At 49.0% G+C, this 17,798-nt stretch overlaps 1 protein-coding gene across 1 annotated transcript in view; it reads right to left on the reverse strand.

The window, feature by feature from the left end:
* The window catches only part of eef1g (eukaryotic translation elongation factor 1 gamma), a 38,335-nt gene extending 22,088 nt beyond the window's left edge, over nt 1-16,247 (reverse strand). Inside the window, exons 1-7 of the mRNA XM_067975675.1 lie at nt 16,160-16,247; nt 15,876-16,034; nt 11,670-11,733; nt 8,814-8,956; nt 5,806-5,949; nt 4,176-4,305; nt 2,301-2,502 (exon numbers count right to left, since the gene is read on the reverse strand). Coding sequence (XP_067831776.1) covers nt 2,301-2,502; nt 4,176-4,305; nt 5,806-5,949; nt 8,814-8,956; nt 11,670-11,733; nt 15,876-16,034; nt 16,160-16,171 — 854 coding nt within the window. The 5' untranslated portion in view covers nt 16,172-16,247. The remainder of the gene's footprint in view (nt 1-2,300; nt 2,503-4,175; nt 4,306-5,805; nt 5,950-8,813; nt 8,957-11,669; nt 11,734-15,875; nt 16,035-16,159) is intronic.
* Between the last annotated feature and the right edge of the window lie 1,551 nt (nt 16,248-17,798).

The following is a 17,798-nucleotide window of genomic DNA, read 5'->3' on the forward strand; positions in this document are numbered from 1 at the left end:
ACACGGGTACAGTACCGGTGGGTGCAGGCCCGCCGCCGTACAACACGGGTACAGTATCGGTGGGTACAGGCCCGCCGCCGTACAACACGGGTACAGTACCGGTGGGTACAGGCCTGCCGCCGTACAACACGGGTACAGTACCGGTGGGTACAGGCCTGCCGCCGTACAACACGGGTACAGTACCGGTGGGTACAGGCCCGCCGCCGTACAACACGGGTACAGTACCGGTGGGTACAGGCCCGCCGCCGTACAACACGGGTACAGTACCGGTGGGTACAGGCCCGCCGCCGTACAACACTGGGGTACAGTATAGCGTGTTCTGGTCTGTCGCTGTACTACACTAGGGTACAAGTCTATCAATGGACGTGGGAACAATATGCAATCTGTTAACAGTACTGCACAGTGCCCTCCCTGACTGTTCATGAGTTTAACCGTACAGACCCCAGTTTAGATCTGCACTCTGCCCGGAGTTAGCTTTGGAGTGGCAGTAGGGGAGATAGAAAAAACGTCACCGAGCGGGGGGATCTTGAATGCAGATTCTCACCCTAGGACTCCATGGCCAAGTCATCACATAGCCAGGACAGACTGGTTACTGTGTAACTGGAACCAGACACTGGCTTGTTATGAAACGGCTCCACCTAGCGACAGAACGATGTACAACAGGGGCCGGTATTCTTGACGGCTGTTCCCAGACTGAAATGCTCCAAGGCAGCCAGCTGTTCCCCTCTCCACACCTTCCCTAGTACCCCACCCAAGCAGGTTCTGTAACCCAACTCCAGTGTTGAAAGGATTTCCCTAGGGGTGATTGTTCCCTACCCCCCCACACCTGGCCAAGATCAGGAACTCTCCTGGGCTCACAATTAAAGCCAACTCCTTCAAACCCATACTATAAACTGGACATTTTAAGCTCCCCCCTCCCTCCGCCTTGGCTTGGAATGTCTTCAGTTAACAGCTCAGTTACTCAGATTATTGAAGTCCCAGATTCAGGCCTTAAACTGTCCTGAATTAGCTAATGCAGCGGAGAAATCAGACAGGTTGCTCACTTCAGATCACCAGTCATTGATCCCTGCTAGAAAGTGCGTGCGTGCGTCAATGTTACCTAAGGCAAGGATGTGGGTCAGCTACGATTCTGCCCACAGTCGAACAGCCCCCCAACGACAACACTCAAGCCTCACATAGGAGCAATGGACACTTGGGTGCAGTACTGAGGGCTGTCAGCTCTAGTGCAACTGCAAGGTCAAATAACCTCTGCTCCACTCCCGCCCCCACCATTTACACCCCCTCATCACGCACATGTCAGCTTGGCTCAGTCAGTACCATCCTCACCCAGGTCCAACTGGAAGCATAAAGTAAAGCTCCTAACCCTCTCCCCCACCTCACTGCGGATTTGCTGCTGCCTTCCAGGCATTCAATGTATCCAGTCAGGCTGGTGACAGCTGCTGAATTGAATAACCATAACAATCGTCAGCAACATCTAAATCGGTCACAGAGTAACACATGGTCTCTTTCTAGTTAGAAAGGAAATTAGAGTTCCTTTTTTGGACACTTGATGGAAATAAACTTGAAATAATCCCACCCCCTGTCAGTTACTGAGGTCTGTTCATGTCCACAACTTCAGCTATATGCAAACAGAACACAATCATTCACAGGTCATTTGACCCACCAAATCTGCGCTAGTATTTGTCTCCACGATCCAGTCTAATCCTACTCTCTCCATACCCTCTAATATCCCACCCAGTCTAATCCCACTCTCCTGCTCACTCTCCATACCCTTTAATATCCCACCGAGTCTAATTCCCCTCTCCTGCTCACTCCCCGTACCCTCTAATATCTCACCCGGTCTAATCCCACTCTCCATGCCCTTTAATATCCCACCCAGTCTAATTCCCCTCTCCTGCTCATTCTCCATACCCTCTAATATCTCACCCAGTCGAATTCCCCTCTCCTGACCCTCTAATATCCCACCCAGTCTAATCCCCCTCTCCTGCTCACTCTCCTTACCCTCTAATATCCCACCCAGTCTAATCCCACTCTCCCCCTCACTCCCTATACCCTTTAATATCCCACCCAGTCTAATCCCACTCTCCTGCTCACTCTCCACACCCTCTAATATCCCACCCAGTCTAATCCCACTCACTCCCCATGGCCTCGGTGTCAATTTCTGACTGATTACACTCCTGTGAAGCGCCTTCTGATGCTTTACTACATTAAAGGCACTATATAAACGCAAGTTGCTATTGTTAAGCATTTGAACAGCACTGGGTTAATTCGGGATTCATGCAAACCGGCTGCCTTCGAACCTCTTGGGCAGGTGAGCGAAAGGATCCTTGGTTTTGGGCTCGGAGGCAGCGGCCTCCTCACAGGCGTCCAACTCCTCCTCGGGGGCCGGCTGCTTCTTTTCCTCCTTTTTCTCTTTCTTCTCCTTCTTCTCTTGCGGCTTGGGTTCTTTGGGCTCCTTGGGCGCCTTATCTTTCTTGGGCTGCAGTTCTGCAAACTTCTTGGCTGTCCAAAAGAAACAGAAGCCAGGGTTAATCACACATCAGGTGGTGGGCAACTTACGTGGGCTTTAACGGTGATTGTGCACAGAGAGAGTCGGTGACAGTGCCCACCCCTCTGCCACCCTCAATATCTTTCAGCTAGGGTGGGGGCATAAAAATGCAAACAAAAGCACTGGGGTTCATTTCTCGAGGAATGGAATTGAAAAGCAGAGAGGTTATGTTAAACTTGTATTGAACTTTGGTTGGACCACACTTGGAGTACTGTGAACAGTTCTGGTCTCCATATTACAAAAAGGATATAGAAGCACTGGAGAAGGTGCAAAAAAGATTCATTAGGATGATACCAAACCAGAGAGGGTCTAACTATCAGGAAAGACTGAACAGGCTAGGACTCATTTCTCCAGAAAAGAGAAGGTAGAGAGGTAGCCTAATAGTCTTCAATATTATGAAGGGGTTCGATAGGGTAGACGTAGAGAAGATGTTTCCACTTGTGGGGGAGACCAGAACTAGGGGCCATAAATATAAAATAGTCACTAATAAATCCAATAGGGAATTCAGGAGAAACTTCTTTACCCAGAGAGTGGTGAGAATGTGGAACTTGCTACCACATGGAGTAGTTGAGGCAAATATCATTGATGCATTTATGGGGAAGCTGGATAAACATGAGGGAGAAAGGAATAGACGGATATGCTGATAGGGTTAGATGAAGTAGGGAGGGAGGAGACTAGTGTCTCAGTGTTGGAAATGAAACAATTTTTGGCGCCTCCCTTTCAGCATCCAGCACACCCAAATACACGGGTTAGATACAGAGTAAAGCTCCCTCTACACTGTCCCATCAAACACTCCCAGGGCAGGTACAGCACGGTTAGATACAGAGTAAAGCTCCCTCTACACTGTCCCATCAAACACTCCCAGGGCAGGTACAGGGTTAGATACAGAGTAAAGCTCCCTCCACACTGTCCCATCAAACACTCCCAGGGCAGGTACAGCACGGGTTAGATACAGAGTAAAGCTCCCTCCACACTGTCCCATCAAACACTCCCAGGGCAGGTACAGCACGGGTTAGATACAGAGTAAAGCTCCCTCTACACTGTCCCATCAAACACTCCCAGGGCAGGTACAGGGTTAGATACAGAGTAAAGCTCCCTCTACACTGTCCCATCAAACACTCCCAGGGCAGGTACAGCACGGGATTAGATATAGAGTAAAGCTCCCTCCACACTGTCCCATCAAACACTCCCAGGGCAGGTTCGGCACGGGTTAGATACAGAGTAAAGCTCCCTCTACACTGTCCCATCAAACACTCCCAGGGCAGGTACAGCATGGGTTAGATATAGAGTAAAGCTCCCTCTACACTGTCCCATCAAACACTCCCAGGGCAGGTTCGGCACGGGTTAGATACAGAGTAAAGCTCCCTCTACACTGTCCCATCAAACACTCCCAGGGCAGGTACAGGGTTAGATACAGAGTAAAGCTCCCTCTACACTGTCCCATCAAACACTCCCAGGGCAGGTACAGCATGGGTTAGATACAGAGCATTCCCTCGCTAATGTGACAGTTTTCCTTTTCCCTCACCAGACATCCTGTTGCCCGACAGATTGAGCGCGCCAATTTATTACCAAATTCAGGGCAGGCTTTGACTTTGGGCCCATGTCAACACTGCACTGACACACTCACCGTCAAACTGTGCCATTTTGTCACATAGCTTCACCTCTCCCAGGACAGCTTTGAATTGAGGCTGGTTAATGCAGGTAATGAACCACCGGTTGATATTGGTGTAGGGCTGACGGAAAGAGGCATCCAGAACCTGAAGGAAGAGAGAAATCAAAATCAGCTACACTGGCAGAAACAAAACAACCCTAACCCTAATGACACAAGTTACGAGCTCTCCAAAAACCACAGCCAAACTTGGTCTGTCTGAAGGCAGAGACCACGCAACCACCCTCCCCATTCACAGTGAGGCTGAGCCTCCCCTCCTCCACCCACCCCAGAATCATACAGCACAGGAGGCGGCCATTCGGATCATCGTGCCTCTGCCAGCTCTTTGAAAGAGCCACCAATTAATCCCTTCTGTGCTGTATCATTCTATGATTCTGCTCTTTCCCCATAGTTCTGCTAATTTTTCCCCTTCAAGTATGTATCCAATTCCCTTTTGAAAGTTATAATGGAATCTGCTCCCACCACTCTTTCAGATAGCGCATTCCAGATCATAATAACCCATTATAATTTTTAACACCTCTATTAAATCTCCCCTTAACCTTCTCTGCTCGAAGGAGAACAATCCCAGCTTCTCCAGTCTCTCCAAATAACTGAAGTCCTGCATCCCTGGTGCCATTCTAGTAAACCTCCTCTGCACCCTCTCCAAGGCCTTAACAAACTTAACTGAATAACTGCGGATGTCAAGAGCCACAATTCCAAGCAATTCCAGGGCCACTCTCAGCAATGCTGCACCGTGGAGTGACGGGACAAGAGTCAGCAGCTACGATTTTAGTCACCCCCCCCCCCACCGCCACTGGGGAAAAAACAGGCCCAATAGTTATATTCAATATGATAAAGTTCAGATGAAAGGTCATCGAGCTGAAACCGTGAGTCTGTTTCTCTCCCCACAGATGCTGCCCACCTGCTGAGGTTTTTTCCAGCATTTTCTGTTTTTATTTCAGATTTCCAGCATCCGCATTATTCTGCTTCTGGGATAACTCTCCCTGCCAAAAGCGTTCTTTCGCTAGGGAGCGAGATAAAGGAAAAGTGCTGGCATTTATACAGGGCCTGGTCACGCCCTCACGATGTCCCAAAGCGCTTCACAGCCAACGATAAGCTTTTTTTTTGCAATGCATCCCACTGTTACTTAGGCAGTGGCCAATTTGTGGGCACAGCAAGAGCCCACAAACAGCAACCAAGTCAATCTGTTTTCAGTGGAGGGAGGCAGACTGATCAGGGCAGTGGGGAACGCTCCACTCTTTGAATAATGCCATGGGATTTTTGACTTGTATCCGAACCATTAGAAAAGGCAGACGGGGCCTCGGTTTAACGTCTCGTTCGAAAGACGGCACCTCCGGCAGTGCAGCACTCCCTCGGTACTACACTGGGAGGGGCCAGCATGGAGTGGGGCTTGAATTCACAACCTTCTGACTCAAGAGGCGAGTGCTACCTACTGAGCCAAGCTGACACTTGGGATCATTGAGTCGACACTGCAGAGCCTGGTAGGCAGTAAATGTAATCCCAGAGACACATGTAGCACATTTCCCTGGACCCCACACCCCGCGGTTAAGTGGCACTAAGCTCGGAGGATGGCGGCAGAACATTGTACCTGTTTGTAGAGCCAGAGGAGAGAACAGACGACCGTGATGTCAGCGAGGGTGACCCGCTCTCCCACCATGAAGGTGCGAGTCTTCAGGTGCTCGTTCAGGACACTCAGGACTTTCTTCACCTCCTCCTTGGCGTGTTCAGTGGCCTGCAAAAGAACAGTCACTAAATAAAACATAGCAATATGGCCAAATCCAAGGTACAGTCATATTCAGACAGGGGCACAAATGGGACGAAAGGCACTGGGCACCTCACACCAAGCGATGGACCCAGGTTATTCTGCTGAAAGGAACGACCTCAATAAACATTTGCACCCCATGGTTGCTCAGCTAACTCCAGTTAAACCCTGAACAAGGTGTTACAGCGTGAGGGGTTATATTGAGCACCTATGGGTTTCTCTACTATACCAGACCAATGTTATTTATATGGACTTCCAGAAGGCATTTTATAAGGTCCCACATAAGAGACTGTCAGGAACATAGGAAACACAGGAGCAGGAGTAGGCCATTCAGCCCCTCGTGCCTGCTCCGCCATTTGATAAGATCATGGCTGATCTGTGATCTAACTCCATATACCTGCCTTTGGCCCATATCCCTTAATATCTTTGGTTGCCAAAAAGCTATCTATCTATCTCACATTTAAATTTAGCAATTGAGCTAGTATCAATTGCCGTTTGCGGAAGAGAGTTCCAAACTTCTACCACCCTTTGTGTGTCGAAATGTTTTCTAATCTCGCTCCTGAAAGGTCTGGCTCTAATTTTTAGAGCGTGCCCCCTACTCCTAAAATCCCCAACCAGCAGAAATAGTTTCTCTCTATCCACCCTATCTGTTCCCCTTAATATCTTATAAACTTCGATCAAATCACCCATTAACCTTCGAAACTCTAAAGAATACAACCCCAATTTGTGTAATCTCTCCTCGTAACTTAACCCTTGAAGTCCGGGTACCATTAACCTACGTTTCACTCCCTCCAATGCCAATATGTCCTTCCGAAGGTGCGGTGCCCAGAACTGCTCACAGTACTCCAGGTGCGGTCTAACCAGGGTTTTGTATAGCTGCAGCATAACTTCTGCCCCCTTGTACTCTCGTCCTCCAGATATAAAGGCCAACATTCCATTTGCCTTCTTGATTATTTTCTGCACCTGTTCATGACACTTCAATGATCGGTGTACCTGAACCCCGAAGTCCCTTTGGACATCCACTGTTTTTAACTTTTTACCATTTAGAAAGTACCCTGTTCTATCCTTTTTTGATCCAAAATGGATGACCTCACATTTGTCTACATTGAATTCCATTTGCCACAGTTTTGCCCATTCACCTAATCTATCAATATCGCTTTGTAATTTTATGTTTTCATTTACACTGCTTACAATGCCACCAGTTAGCTAAGTTAGAAGCCCATGGAATCGAGGGAAAAGTACGGACTTGGTTAGGAAATTGGCTGAGCGAAAGGTGACAGAGTAGGGATAATGGGTAAGTATTCACATTGGCAGGATGTGACTAGTGGAGTCCCGCAGCGATCTGTCTTGGGGCCTCAATTATTCACAATATTTATTAACGACTTCGATGAAGGCATAGAAAGTCTCATATCTAAGTTTGCCGATGACACAAAGATTGGTGACATTGTAAGCAGTGTAGATGATAAAATAAAATTACAAAGGGATATTGATAGATTAGGTGAATGGGCAAAATTGTGGCAAATGGAATTCAATGTAGGCAAATGTGAGGTCATCCACTTTGGATCAAAAGGATAGAACAGGGTACTTTCTAAATGGTAAAAAGTTAAAAACTGTGGATGTCCAAAGGGACTTAGGGGTTCAGGTACATCAATCATTGAAGTGTCATGAACAGGTGCAGAAAATAATCAATAAGGCAAATGGAATGTTGGCCTTTATATCTGGAGGACGAGAGTACAAGGGGGCAGAAGTTATGCTGCAGCTATACAAAACCCTGGTTAGACCGCACCTGGAGTACTGTGAGCAGTTCTAGGCACCGCACCTACGGAAGGACATATTGGCCTTGGAGGGAGTGCAGCGTAGGTTTACTAGAATGATACCCGGACTTCAAGGGTTAAGTTACGAGGAGAGATTACACAAATTGGGATTGTATTCTCTAGAGTTTAGAAGGTTAATGGGTGATTTGATCGAAGTTTATAAGATATTAAGGGGAACGGATAGGGTGGATAGAGAGAAACTATTTCCGCTGTTTGGGGATTCTAGGAGTAGGGGGCACACTCTAAAAATTAGATCCAGACCTTTCAGGAGCGAGATTAGAAAACATTTCTACACACAAAGGGTGGTAGAAGTTTGGAACTCTCTTCCGCAAATGGCAATTGATACTAGCTCAATTGTTAAATTTAAATGAGAGATAGCTTTTTGGCAACCAAAGGTATTAAGGGATATGGGCCAAAGGCAGGTATATGGAGTTAGATCACAGATCAGCCATGATCTTATCAAATGGCGGAGCAGGCACGAGCAGCTGAATGGCCTACTCTTGTTCCTATGTTCCTAATGGTGGACAATCCCACCCAATCACCTACACACGTCATATCCAGGCATGGAGCTGGTGCCCTACGCACTCCTTAGACCCACCCTTGCAGTCCTGCTTTCTTCATGGTGCCGGGGAAACGTGACTCAACCCCACTTGTCTCCCCTTTTCCACTGAAGATGCTGCCTCATGCTGGGACATAGTGCCTTCTGAAACCACAGCCAAGCAGCCAATGCTCGTGGGCGAGTCGAGATCAACTATTCGACAACAGGAGGCACCGAACCAAGCCCGAGCCAGTCCTCACGCTGCCACGGGTCACTGACCGATTTACCCGTGACCTTCCGCCCTGAAGCCAAGGGAGACACGGCAACGGCAATCAGCAGAGGCCATCAATCGAGCTGCACACCAGCCTGGGGTTTGTGTGGCTTGGTACCACACAGGGCGGTTCGTTTACCAGCGGAACCTCTTGGGGCCGGGCTCCCTGACCTTTCACTCGCACCGGCGGTAGCTGCTAGTTTTCACGTACCTGTTTGTTGTACTGCATGATTCCAAGGGTTGGGAAAACCCACGTGCTGGCGGGAGGGATGATGTCACTGTCTGCAAAGCTCACCCACTGAAGAACCTGAGCAACTTCCTCCTTGGTGGCCCCTCGTAGAGCCTGGTTCGCAACTGGGGGAGGGAGACAGAAATGGTCAGTTACTCCTGGGGGGGGGGGGGGTCTAACACAAGCAGCCCCGAGGGACCCCCGCAGCGAGCGCACGTCTTGCCTCGCGGTTTAACTTTAAATCCTCCAACGCCTGTAAACCCTCCATCTTGTTGATTGATCCTCATTTGTTTTAGTCCCCCGGGAACTCTACACCTACTTCCTACTGGTGGCTCGAGAGCAGGCAACCGTTCACTCTCCCGCCCGCTCTGTGTGAATTGGAGGATGGAGACCGGTGGCTTCCAATGACAAGGGAAGCAGAGGGACCAACAGGATACATTTCAGCAACACCGTAAGAGGAGCCCCCAACCCCTAAACATTCTCCCCGTCTTGCCCGAGGGCAGTGAGGTGCTGGGACACAGTTCCACCAGTGCTAGCAGCCTTCGCCCAAGTAACTATTCTCTGAGCGCGAGCCAGACAGTGTCCCAGCAGAGGGCTATTTGACCATGTCGGAGGAAGTTTAAAAATCACACCCGATGACCGCTCTCACCTGACACTTTTCCATGTCACGCCCTCGCTAACCTGAGGCGCACCAGCACTCCATCAAGGTGAGAGAGGCTAATCGAGCAGAGGACAAGACTGCACAATGTGGTTACAGACTGGCCCACCTCACCTCCCCCCATTTTATTTATAATCACAGCCATGGCATAACTTAAAAACAAAAACAGCGTTCAAAAAGACAACAGAGACATGTATCTAAGACAGTAGGAGTGATGGGACATAACTACTCTAGAGGATGGTTAGCATGTGGTACAGATCCCCCGGGAGATAGTGGCAGGTGATAGTTCCCTCAATTCTGCAGGTACTGTGTAGATATTCAGCAGAGAAAATAAGTTGAGGAATGGGATTTAGGTGGCATAGTGCATGATAGTATTCACACCTGGGCTGGATAGACACACCTCAACTGGTGCGGTCTCTATGCCCCCGAGGTGCTCTAACCACAAGCCCTATTTAAGATGCAATAGAAACTCTCTGCAAGAACTGATTTCACATCAGCTGCCGGATTACTAACCATGCAAACTGTTGACACTCAGTAAAGGGATGCTGGTCATCTGTTTGTCACCCAAACCAGGCAGTTTAACGCTATTGCTACATTCTCTCTCAGAGCCATGGAGGTTTGCAGCACAGATCTATCAGCAATCTGTATCAATGATTTGGATGAGGGGACCAACTGTAATATTTCCAAGTTCGCTGATGACACAAAACTAGGTAGGAATGTGAGTTGTGAGGAGGATGCAAAGAGGCTTCAAGGGGATATAGACAGGCTGAGTGAGTGGGCAAGAACATGGCAGATGGAATATAATGTGGAAAAATGTGAAGTTATCCACTTTGGTAAGGAAAACAGAAATGCAGAGTATTTTTTAAATGGTGAGAAATTGGGAAATGTTGATGTTCAAAGGGACCTGGGTGTCCTTGTACATGAGTTACTGAAAGCTAACATGCAGGTGCAGCAAGCAATTAGGAAGGCAAATGGTATGTTGGCCTTTATTACAAGAGGATTTGAGTGCAGGAGTAAAGATGTCTTACTGCAATTATATTTGACCTTGTTGAGACTGCACCTGGAGTACTGTGTACAATTTTGGTCTCCTTACCCAAGAAATGATATACTTGCCATAGAGGGAGTGCAACGAAGGTTCACCAGACTGATTCCTGGGATGGTGGGATTGTCGTATGAGGAGAGATTGAGTAGACTAGGCCTGTATTCCCTAGAGTTTAGAAGAATGAGGTGATCTCATTGAAACATACAAAATTCTTACAGGGCTTGACAGGGTGGATGTTTCTCCTGGCTGAGGAGTCTAGAACCAGGGGTCACAGTCTCAGAATAAGGGGTAGGCCATTTAGGGACTGAGATGAGGAGAAATTTCTTCACTCAGAGGGTGGTGAATCTTTGGAATTCTCTACCCCAGAGGGCTGTGGAGGCTCAGTCATTGAGTACATTCAAAACAGAGATCGATAGATTTCTGTATATTAAAGGCATCAAGGGATATGGGGATAGTGCAGAAAATGGCGTTGAGGTAGAAGATCAGCCACGATCTGGTTGAATGGCAGAGCCGCTCGAGGGGCCGGATGGCCTATTCCTGCTCGTATTTCTTATGTTCTTAGAAGGAGGCCATTCAGCCCATCGAGCCAGTGCTGGCTCTTTGCTAAAGCAATTCAAAACTAAAACCCACTGCCTTGCTCTCTCCATAGTCCTGGATCTTCCGCTGCTTCAAATATTTATCCACTTTTCCTTTAAAAGTTGTAATGGTCTCTGCCTCAACCACTCTATGGCAAAGCAATCCATGCACCAACCCCTGGCACAAAGATTTTTCTTGACTGCTCTCCCTACACTGACTATTTTAAATTGATGATTCCCTCGCCACAGGCTTCTTAACCAAAGGAGATTGGGTGAATAGGGAAAAGACTAGCAAAATCCATCGTAACTTAAAAAAAGAAATTTGGTTAAATTGTTCTGATCTGGAATGCACTGCCTGAAAGGGCGGTGGAAGCAGAGTCAATTGTAACTTTCAAAAGGGAATTGGATAAATGCTTGAAGGGGAAAAAAATTTGCAAGGCTATGGAGAAAGAGTAGGAGGATGGGACTAATTGGATAGCTCTTTCAAAGAGCCGGCACAGACACAATGGGCCAAATGGCCTCGTCTGTGCTCTATGATTCTATAAATCTCCTCTTAACCTTACCATAGTGAGCGATAGCATTGCTCTCGAAGACACAGAATCCGTCGTCCCCTTCGAAAGCTGGAACCTGGAACAGAAGCGCAAAAGCTGGAGTAAGCAACAGAACGGGCGACAGTCAGCACCTCTCACCCCAAACAGAGCCAACACTGCAGCAAGCGGAGATTCCCCCTCCTCGGGCCCTAGCAGGCACAGCTGATCCATTCACAATGTGCTTCAGTGAGAACAGTGGTCTCGTCGTCAACTCCTCCCAGCAGTAGCTCGAGCTGACAGCCCAATTAGATATCAGCCTTGGCTCAGTTGGCAGCACTCTCGCCTGAGACAGAAGGTCGTGGGTTCGAGCCCCACTCCAGAGACTCGAACCCATAATCCAGGCCGACACTCCCAGCGCCAGTACTGAGGGAGCGCTGCACTGTCAGAGGCGCGGTCTTTCGGATTAGACGTTAAACCGAGGCCCCACCTGCCCCTCTCAGGTGGACGTAAAAGATTCCGTGGCACTATTTCAAAGAGCAGGGGAGCTCCCCCCGGTGTCCTGTGCCAATATTTATCCCACAGCCAACACCACTAAAAAAAACAGATGATTGGTCATTTATTTCATTGCAGTTTGTGGGATCTTGCCGTGCGCAAATCGGCTGCCACGTTTCCTACATGACAACAGTGACTACACTTAAAGTACCTCATCGGCTGTGAAGCCCTTTGGGACATCCTGAAATCGCGAAAGGCGCTATATAAACGCAAGTTGAATATCTTTAATATTTCTTTATTTCATGTGTAAACAATGCTCATTTGCACATTCAGTGCCTGATCCAACTGGTGCCAATCTCCCGTACGTCCGTTCTCCTCTCTCTCTGCGGCTGGGGAACAGACCATGCAACCACATTATAAACAGGCCGCGATCCAACACCTGAGAGGCTACGATGGCGAGAATTACACATTAAGGTGCTTTGGGATTTGGGCTAATGCAGCATAGACCAGGTTTCATCATTCACTTAACTTAATGCTCCTCCGAGCATTTTGCTTTTGTGGGCCTTACAGGAGTGTACCATTGAGTCTCAGGGACTGCATCTAGAAGTTTAACTCCCTTTCCTAATTAATTCCCAAATATCACTAGTAGCTGACACAAAGAGATCTTGGTGCTCTAATTCAGTAGTTATCCAGCAATGAGGCAACAGTGCCAAGAACAGCTCTTCCCGAACCTCCAGGTTCAGAAAATTCAAACAGGACAAATCAATCAGCGAGTACAGTATACAAGGGCAATCGGACGGAGGTAGTTAGATTGAGGTGGGGTCGCAGGCTGCTCATAGGTTGGAATTGCCTGATCTAACCCACACTGAGACTGATCAGGGAGTGCTTGATGCTCACATGGTGGTTGGAGGAGGGCAAGAAGCGAGAAAGTGCCCAAGAGCCAACATCTCTCACAATGAGAAATTTCTATGTTTCTTTTTAAATGCACAAGCATACGAGCGACAGCATCTGCACACAGGGACCGCCACAAGAAAGGACTTGCTCGGGACGTCCAAAAGCGCTTTACAGCCAATGAAGTACTTTTGAAGTGTAGTCACTGTTGTAATGTAGACATTTTTACAACACCAAGTTATAGTCCAGCAATTTTATTTTAAATTCACAAGCTTTCGGAGGCTTCCTCCTTCCTCAGGTAAATGTTCAGGAGCTCCTCGAAGCCTACGCATTTATACATATAGAACAATACATGGTGTTTACAGAATGCCCCTGCAACTGCCCGTTGCCAAGGCAATCACCGTGTTCAGACAGAGAGGTGTCACCTGCAGAACCCCCGAATACACATTCAACAAAAAAACAAACAGGAAAAAAAAACAATGTAGGAAACGCAACAGCCAATCTGTGCACAGACAGGTCCCACAAACAGCAATGTGATAATTACCAAATCTGTTTTAGTGATATTGGTTGAGGGATGAACATTAGCCAAGACACGCTCTTGTTCGAAGTAGTGCTGTGGGATCTTATGTCCATCTGAGGGGGCAGCCAGGGCCTCGGTTTAGCGTCTCATCCGAAAGACGGCACCTCCAACAGTGCAGCATTCCCTCAGAACTGGCACTGGGAGCGTCAGCCTAGGAGCTGGTAGCAGCCAACTCTCAGCTTAGGACTGGGCTCAGTGAAACCCAGAATCCCTGCACTGCAAAGGGTTTGAGAGTCATTCAGGTGAATGTGAATTTAGAATCCTGGAACTTAAGAAACATTCTTTCCCTCCAGACAGGAAAAACACACACATCCAGTAATTTGCACAGCATGAATTGGGTGGCATAAAAACAGAAAATTCAGGACAATACACGGGAGGTCTATCAGCATCTGGACACCCTGCATCAGAACTTGATGATGGTATATGAGAGGGGTAGACACACAAAGAATACAATGCAGCATTCTCCCAGCACTGCACTGGGGTATCAGCATAAGACTATTAAAATTAGAGCCAGGCCATTCTGGAGCAAAATCAGGAAGCATTTTTTTCCACACAAAAGGTAGTAGAAATCTGGAACTCTCCTCCCTCACCCTTACCCCCCCCCCCCCCCCCAAATAAGGCTGTGGATGTTGGGGGTCAGTTGGAGCTTTCAAGACTGAGATCGATAAACTTTTGTTGGGTTAAGGGTATCAAGGAATATGGAGCAAAGGCGGGAAAATGGAATGCAGGTGCAGATCTAACTGAATGGCGGAGCAGGCCCGAGGGGCTGAATGGCCTCCTCCTGCTCCAATGAGCTCACATCCTGGAGCAGGGCACAAACCTTTAGCCTTCTGACTCAAGATGAGAGTGACAGCGACTGAGCCAAGCCGTCACAGGATACGGACCAGAAAATGATCTGCCTCAAAAGCCACAGATTAAAGTTTAAATCCAAATGGACAGATCTTTTGACACTAAGGGAATCAAGGGATATGGGGATCGGGTGAGAAAGTGGTGTTGAGTTTGAAGATCAGCCATGATCTTATTGAATGGCAGAGCAGGCTCGAGGAGCTGTATGGCCTACTCCTGCTCCTATTTCTAATGTTCTTACATTCTCACTGATTTGCAGGTATCTCAGGTCACTGATACTAACAGATGTGCTTTAGGATTTATCCAGCAATGAGGCATCAATAGCACTAAGCACAGGCCTTTCTAAACCTCCAGGCCCACAGAATTCAAACAGGACAAACCAGAAATGAAGAAATACAGACCAATAGGTCTGATTTGCCAGGGCCAGTGGCCCATACAGCTCTGCTCCACATCCACAAACACTCAAAAATGGGGTGGGAATGATTTGGGCTATGGGGTGGTGGGGTATTTTTTAAAACCCACTGAAAGCAACTCAAATTCCCAGGGTCTTCCTTCCCCTTTAAGTAATTTCCCTCAGAGCTGCAAGTACCCCCCAAAACACAGCTGGGGGGGGGGGGGGGAAAGAGAGAAGAGGAGGAAGATTACCCCTCCATAGTGCCAGATCAGGGCACAAATAATTGGGTATTGAAAACTCCCCCCACCAACCTTGGACCCCCCCCCCCACCTTCCCGACCCATCCAAGGGGGTAAAAACCTCGGGTCAGAATTTAAATATCCCCCGATAACCCAATTAAAGGGGCCATTCTGTCCAATTAAAAGGGGCAACTGTTATAGATTCATTGTGCTGTCACTTGCTGCCCTCTCTCACCCCCCAGCCCATCTGGCAGAAGCCTGTAGGGGCTGAGGGTAGGGGGCGAGGGCTGCGGGGCGAGGGCTGCGGGGCGAGGGCTGCGGGGCGAGGGCTGCGGGGCGAGGGCTGCGGGGCGAGGGCTGCGGGGCGAGGGCTGCGGGGCGAGGGCTGCGGGGCGAGGGCTGCGGGGCGAGGGCTGCGGGGCGAGGGCTGCGGGGCGAGGGCTGCGGGGCGAGGGCTGCGGGGCGAGGGCTGCGGGGCGAGGGCAGGGGGCGAGGGCAGGGGGCGAGGGCTGCGGGGTGAGGGTAGGGGGCGAGGGCTGCGGGGTGAGGGTAGGGGGCGAGGGCTGCTGGGCGAGGGTAGGGGGCGAGGGCTGAGGGTGGGGGCTGCTGGGCGAGGGTATCTCTGGGCCCAGCTCCTCCCCAGACTGGACACTCTCTTACTCAGCACATTTGGGACCGGGTTGGGGGGGGGTTGGGGATCGGGACCGGGTTGGGGGGGGGGTTGGGGATCGGGACCGGGTTGGGGGGGGGGGGGTGGGGACCGGGTTGGGACCCACGCCCACAGCCGGGGCCGCTTACCTTGCCCAGGGGGAATTTCTTGAGGAAGTCGGCGCTCCTGTTGGTCTGTCCGAAGATGAAATGCGGCGGGCCGGACTGGAGCCGCAGCTTGGAACCGCTGTACTGAGCGGCGATCAGCGCCTTGAACGCCCGCCAGTTGTCGGGGTAAGTGTACAGAGTCTGCGGGAAAGAAGGGCAGAAATGTGGATTAGAGAGGCTAAGGGAGGCGGAGGAGCCGCTCGCCGGCCCGCGGAAGGCAGGATGGCGCCGATATTTCGCCGATTGTACCCGGAGCGTCCACTTACCCCGGCCGCCATCTTACACAAGGAGCTAGAGAGAGCGATCCAACTCACGGCACGGTCGGAAAGAGAGGATTCCCACGGCCGGCGGTGGTGCCGTAAAAGGGGGCGTGGTCTGAAGAGTGATGGACAGGAGGAAGCCCAGAGCTCCCAATCACCATAGCAACCCTGTGGGCCTAAAACCCCAGCCAGAAGACCTCAGGATTTATTATATATTTCTTGTTCCTTCTTTCCTCCCCTCCTCAGGAAGGTGCGGCCTTGATTCTGGGGTTACATTTCTGTGCTGCCCTCTGCCAGCTCACTCCAATTAAAATCAATCTCCTGGACACTGCTGTGAGCAAACCCAGGAGAAAAATCATAGCTGGCATTAAAAAATAATTGTTTACTTAATTCATTTCCTTTGAACACTAATTACAAAAATATTGAAGATCAGAGAGAGACTGCTGTTTGACTGGGTGAGGCGGTTGGGGGCAGGAAGACATGTGATGAAACCTCCAGGAATGGGTCCAACCCTCATGTTCCCACATTACAACAGTGACCACACTTCATAAGTACTTAATCGGCTGTGGGATGTCCTGAGGTCACGAAAGGGGCTTTATAAATGCAAATTCTTTTAAGTTCTTTCTGAAGCGTGCAATAAATTTTTACTTTTTAAAATGTAATCCTCTCCCGAGAGGGCAGTGCATTCATCCAGTGAGGGTAGAGTCTCTGCTGACGTAACCGATCTCAGCCAGGGTGGCAGTAGGGGCACTTCATTTGGCCTCCCACACCCTAAGTTACGGGGGAGATAATCGGCCAGGGTTACTACTTTTGGGGGTCTATCAGGTGACCCCCTCGCTGGGGACTTGTGTGGACAGTGGATGAGGACATGATCGAGCTTAAACTCCACAATGGAATATTCGACTCACACTCAGTATATCTGAACAGTATGTATAGGCATTTGGGCGGGCACCCCAGGGACTGGAGTGCATAGTGGATAATAGTAATGACATTATTAGTTAAGTCTATAAGTTTCCTTTGGATTTGTGATTAAGTTCTTTATTAGTTGTGCCTCTTTAAAAGGGGGGCACTCTTGTTTGGTTTATGGTTGGTGACTCCAGGGCAACTCAGTGTCTCCTTATGGGTTATTTTAGAATAGGATACAGATAATAGTAAACAGACAGTTCAACAAACACACCAAGTGGTGTTGGAGTGAGTCCTGTTGCGACGCTGTTGACCCAGGAGAGTGAAAGAAAGAGAAGAATAGGCATTTGGGTGAGGTTCCAGAGAGAGCTCCTTGGGATGTTAAAGGCCTTTTAAACTCCCCTAATTTTATTTGACTCTGCTGCCTTAGCTGGCAGGTTATTCCAAACCCTCTGCTTTAAGTTAACTTTTCACTAATTTAAAATTGTATCCTCTTGTCCCTATTGGCTTAACTTGACGCTCTGCTCTGGGTTCACTTCTGTATCATTTAATACTTTGGTTTGGACGCCCCTTAAATTTCTCTCTAGACTGTAGAGTTTAAGTTTGCCTAATCCATCCCCTTTACACCCGATGCTGTTGTTTTTCCCTGTAACCACTCAGTGAACTTCAGCAGGCTATTCGACTGTGTGGGCATCATGATGAAGTTCTGCTCTCAACCAATGGTCAAAGACATACCTTTCCA

The sequence above is a fragment of the Heptranchias perlo genome, chromosome 43 (genome assembly GCF_035084215.1).
Source record: "Heptranchias perlo isolate sHepPer1 chromosome 43, sHepPer1.hap1, whole genome shotgun sequence".
NCBI lineage: Eukaryota > Metazoa > Chordata > Chondrichthyes > Hexanchiformes > Hexanchidae > Heptranchias > Heptranchias perlo.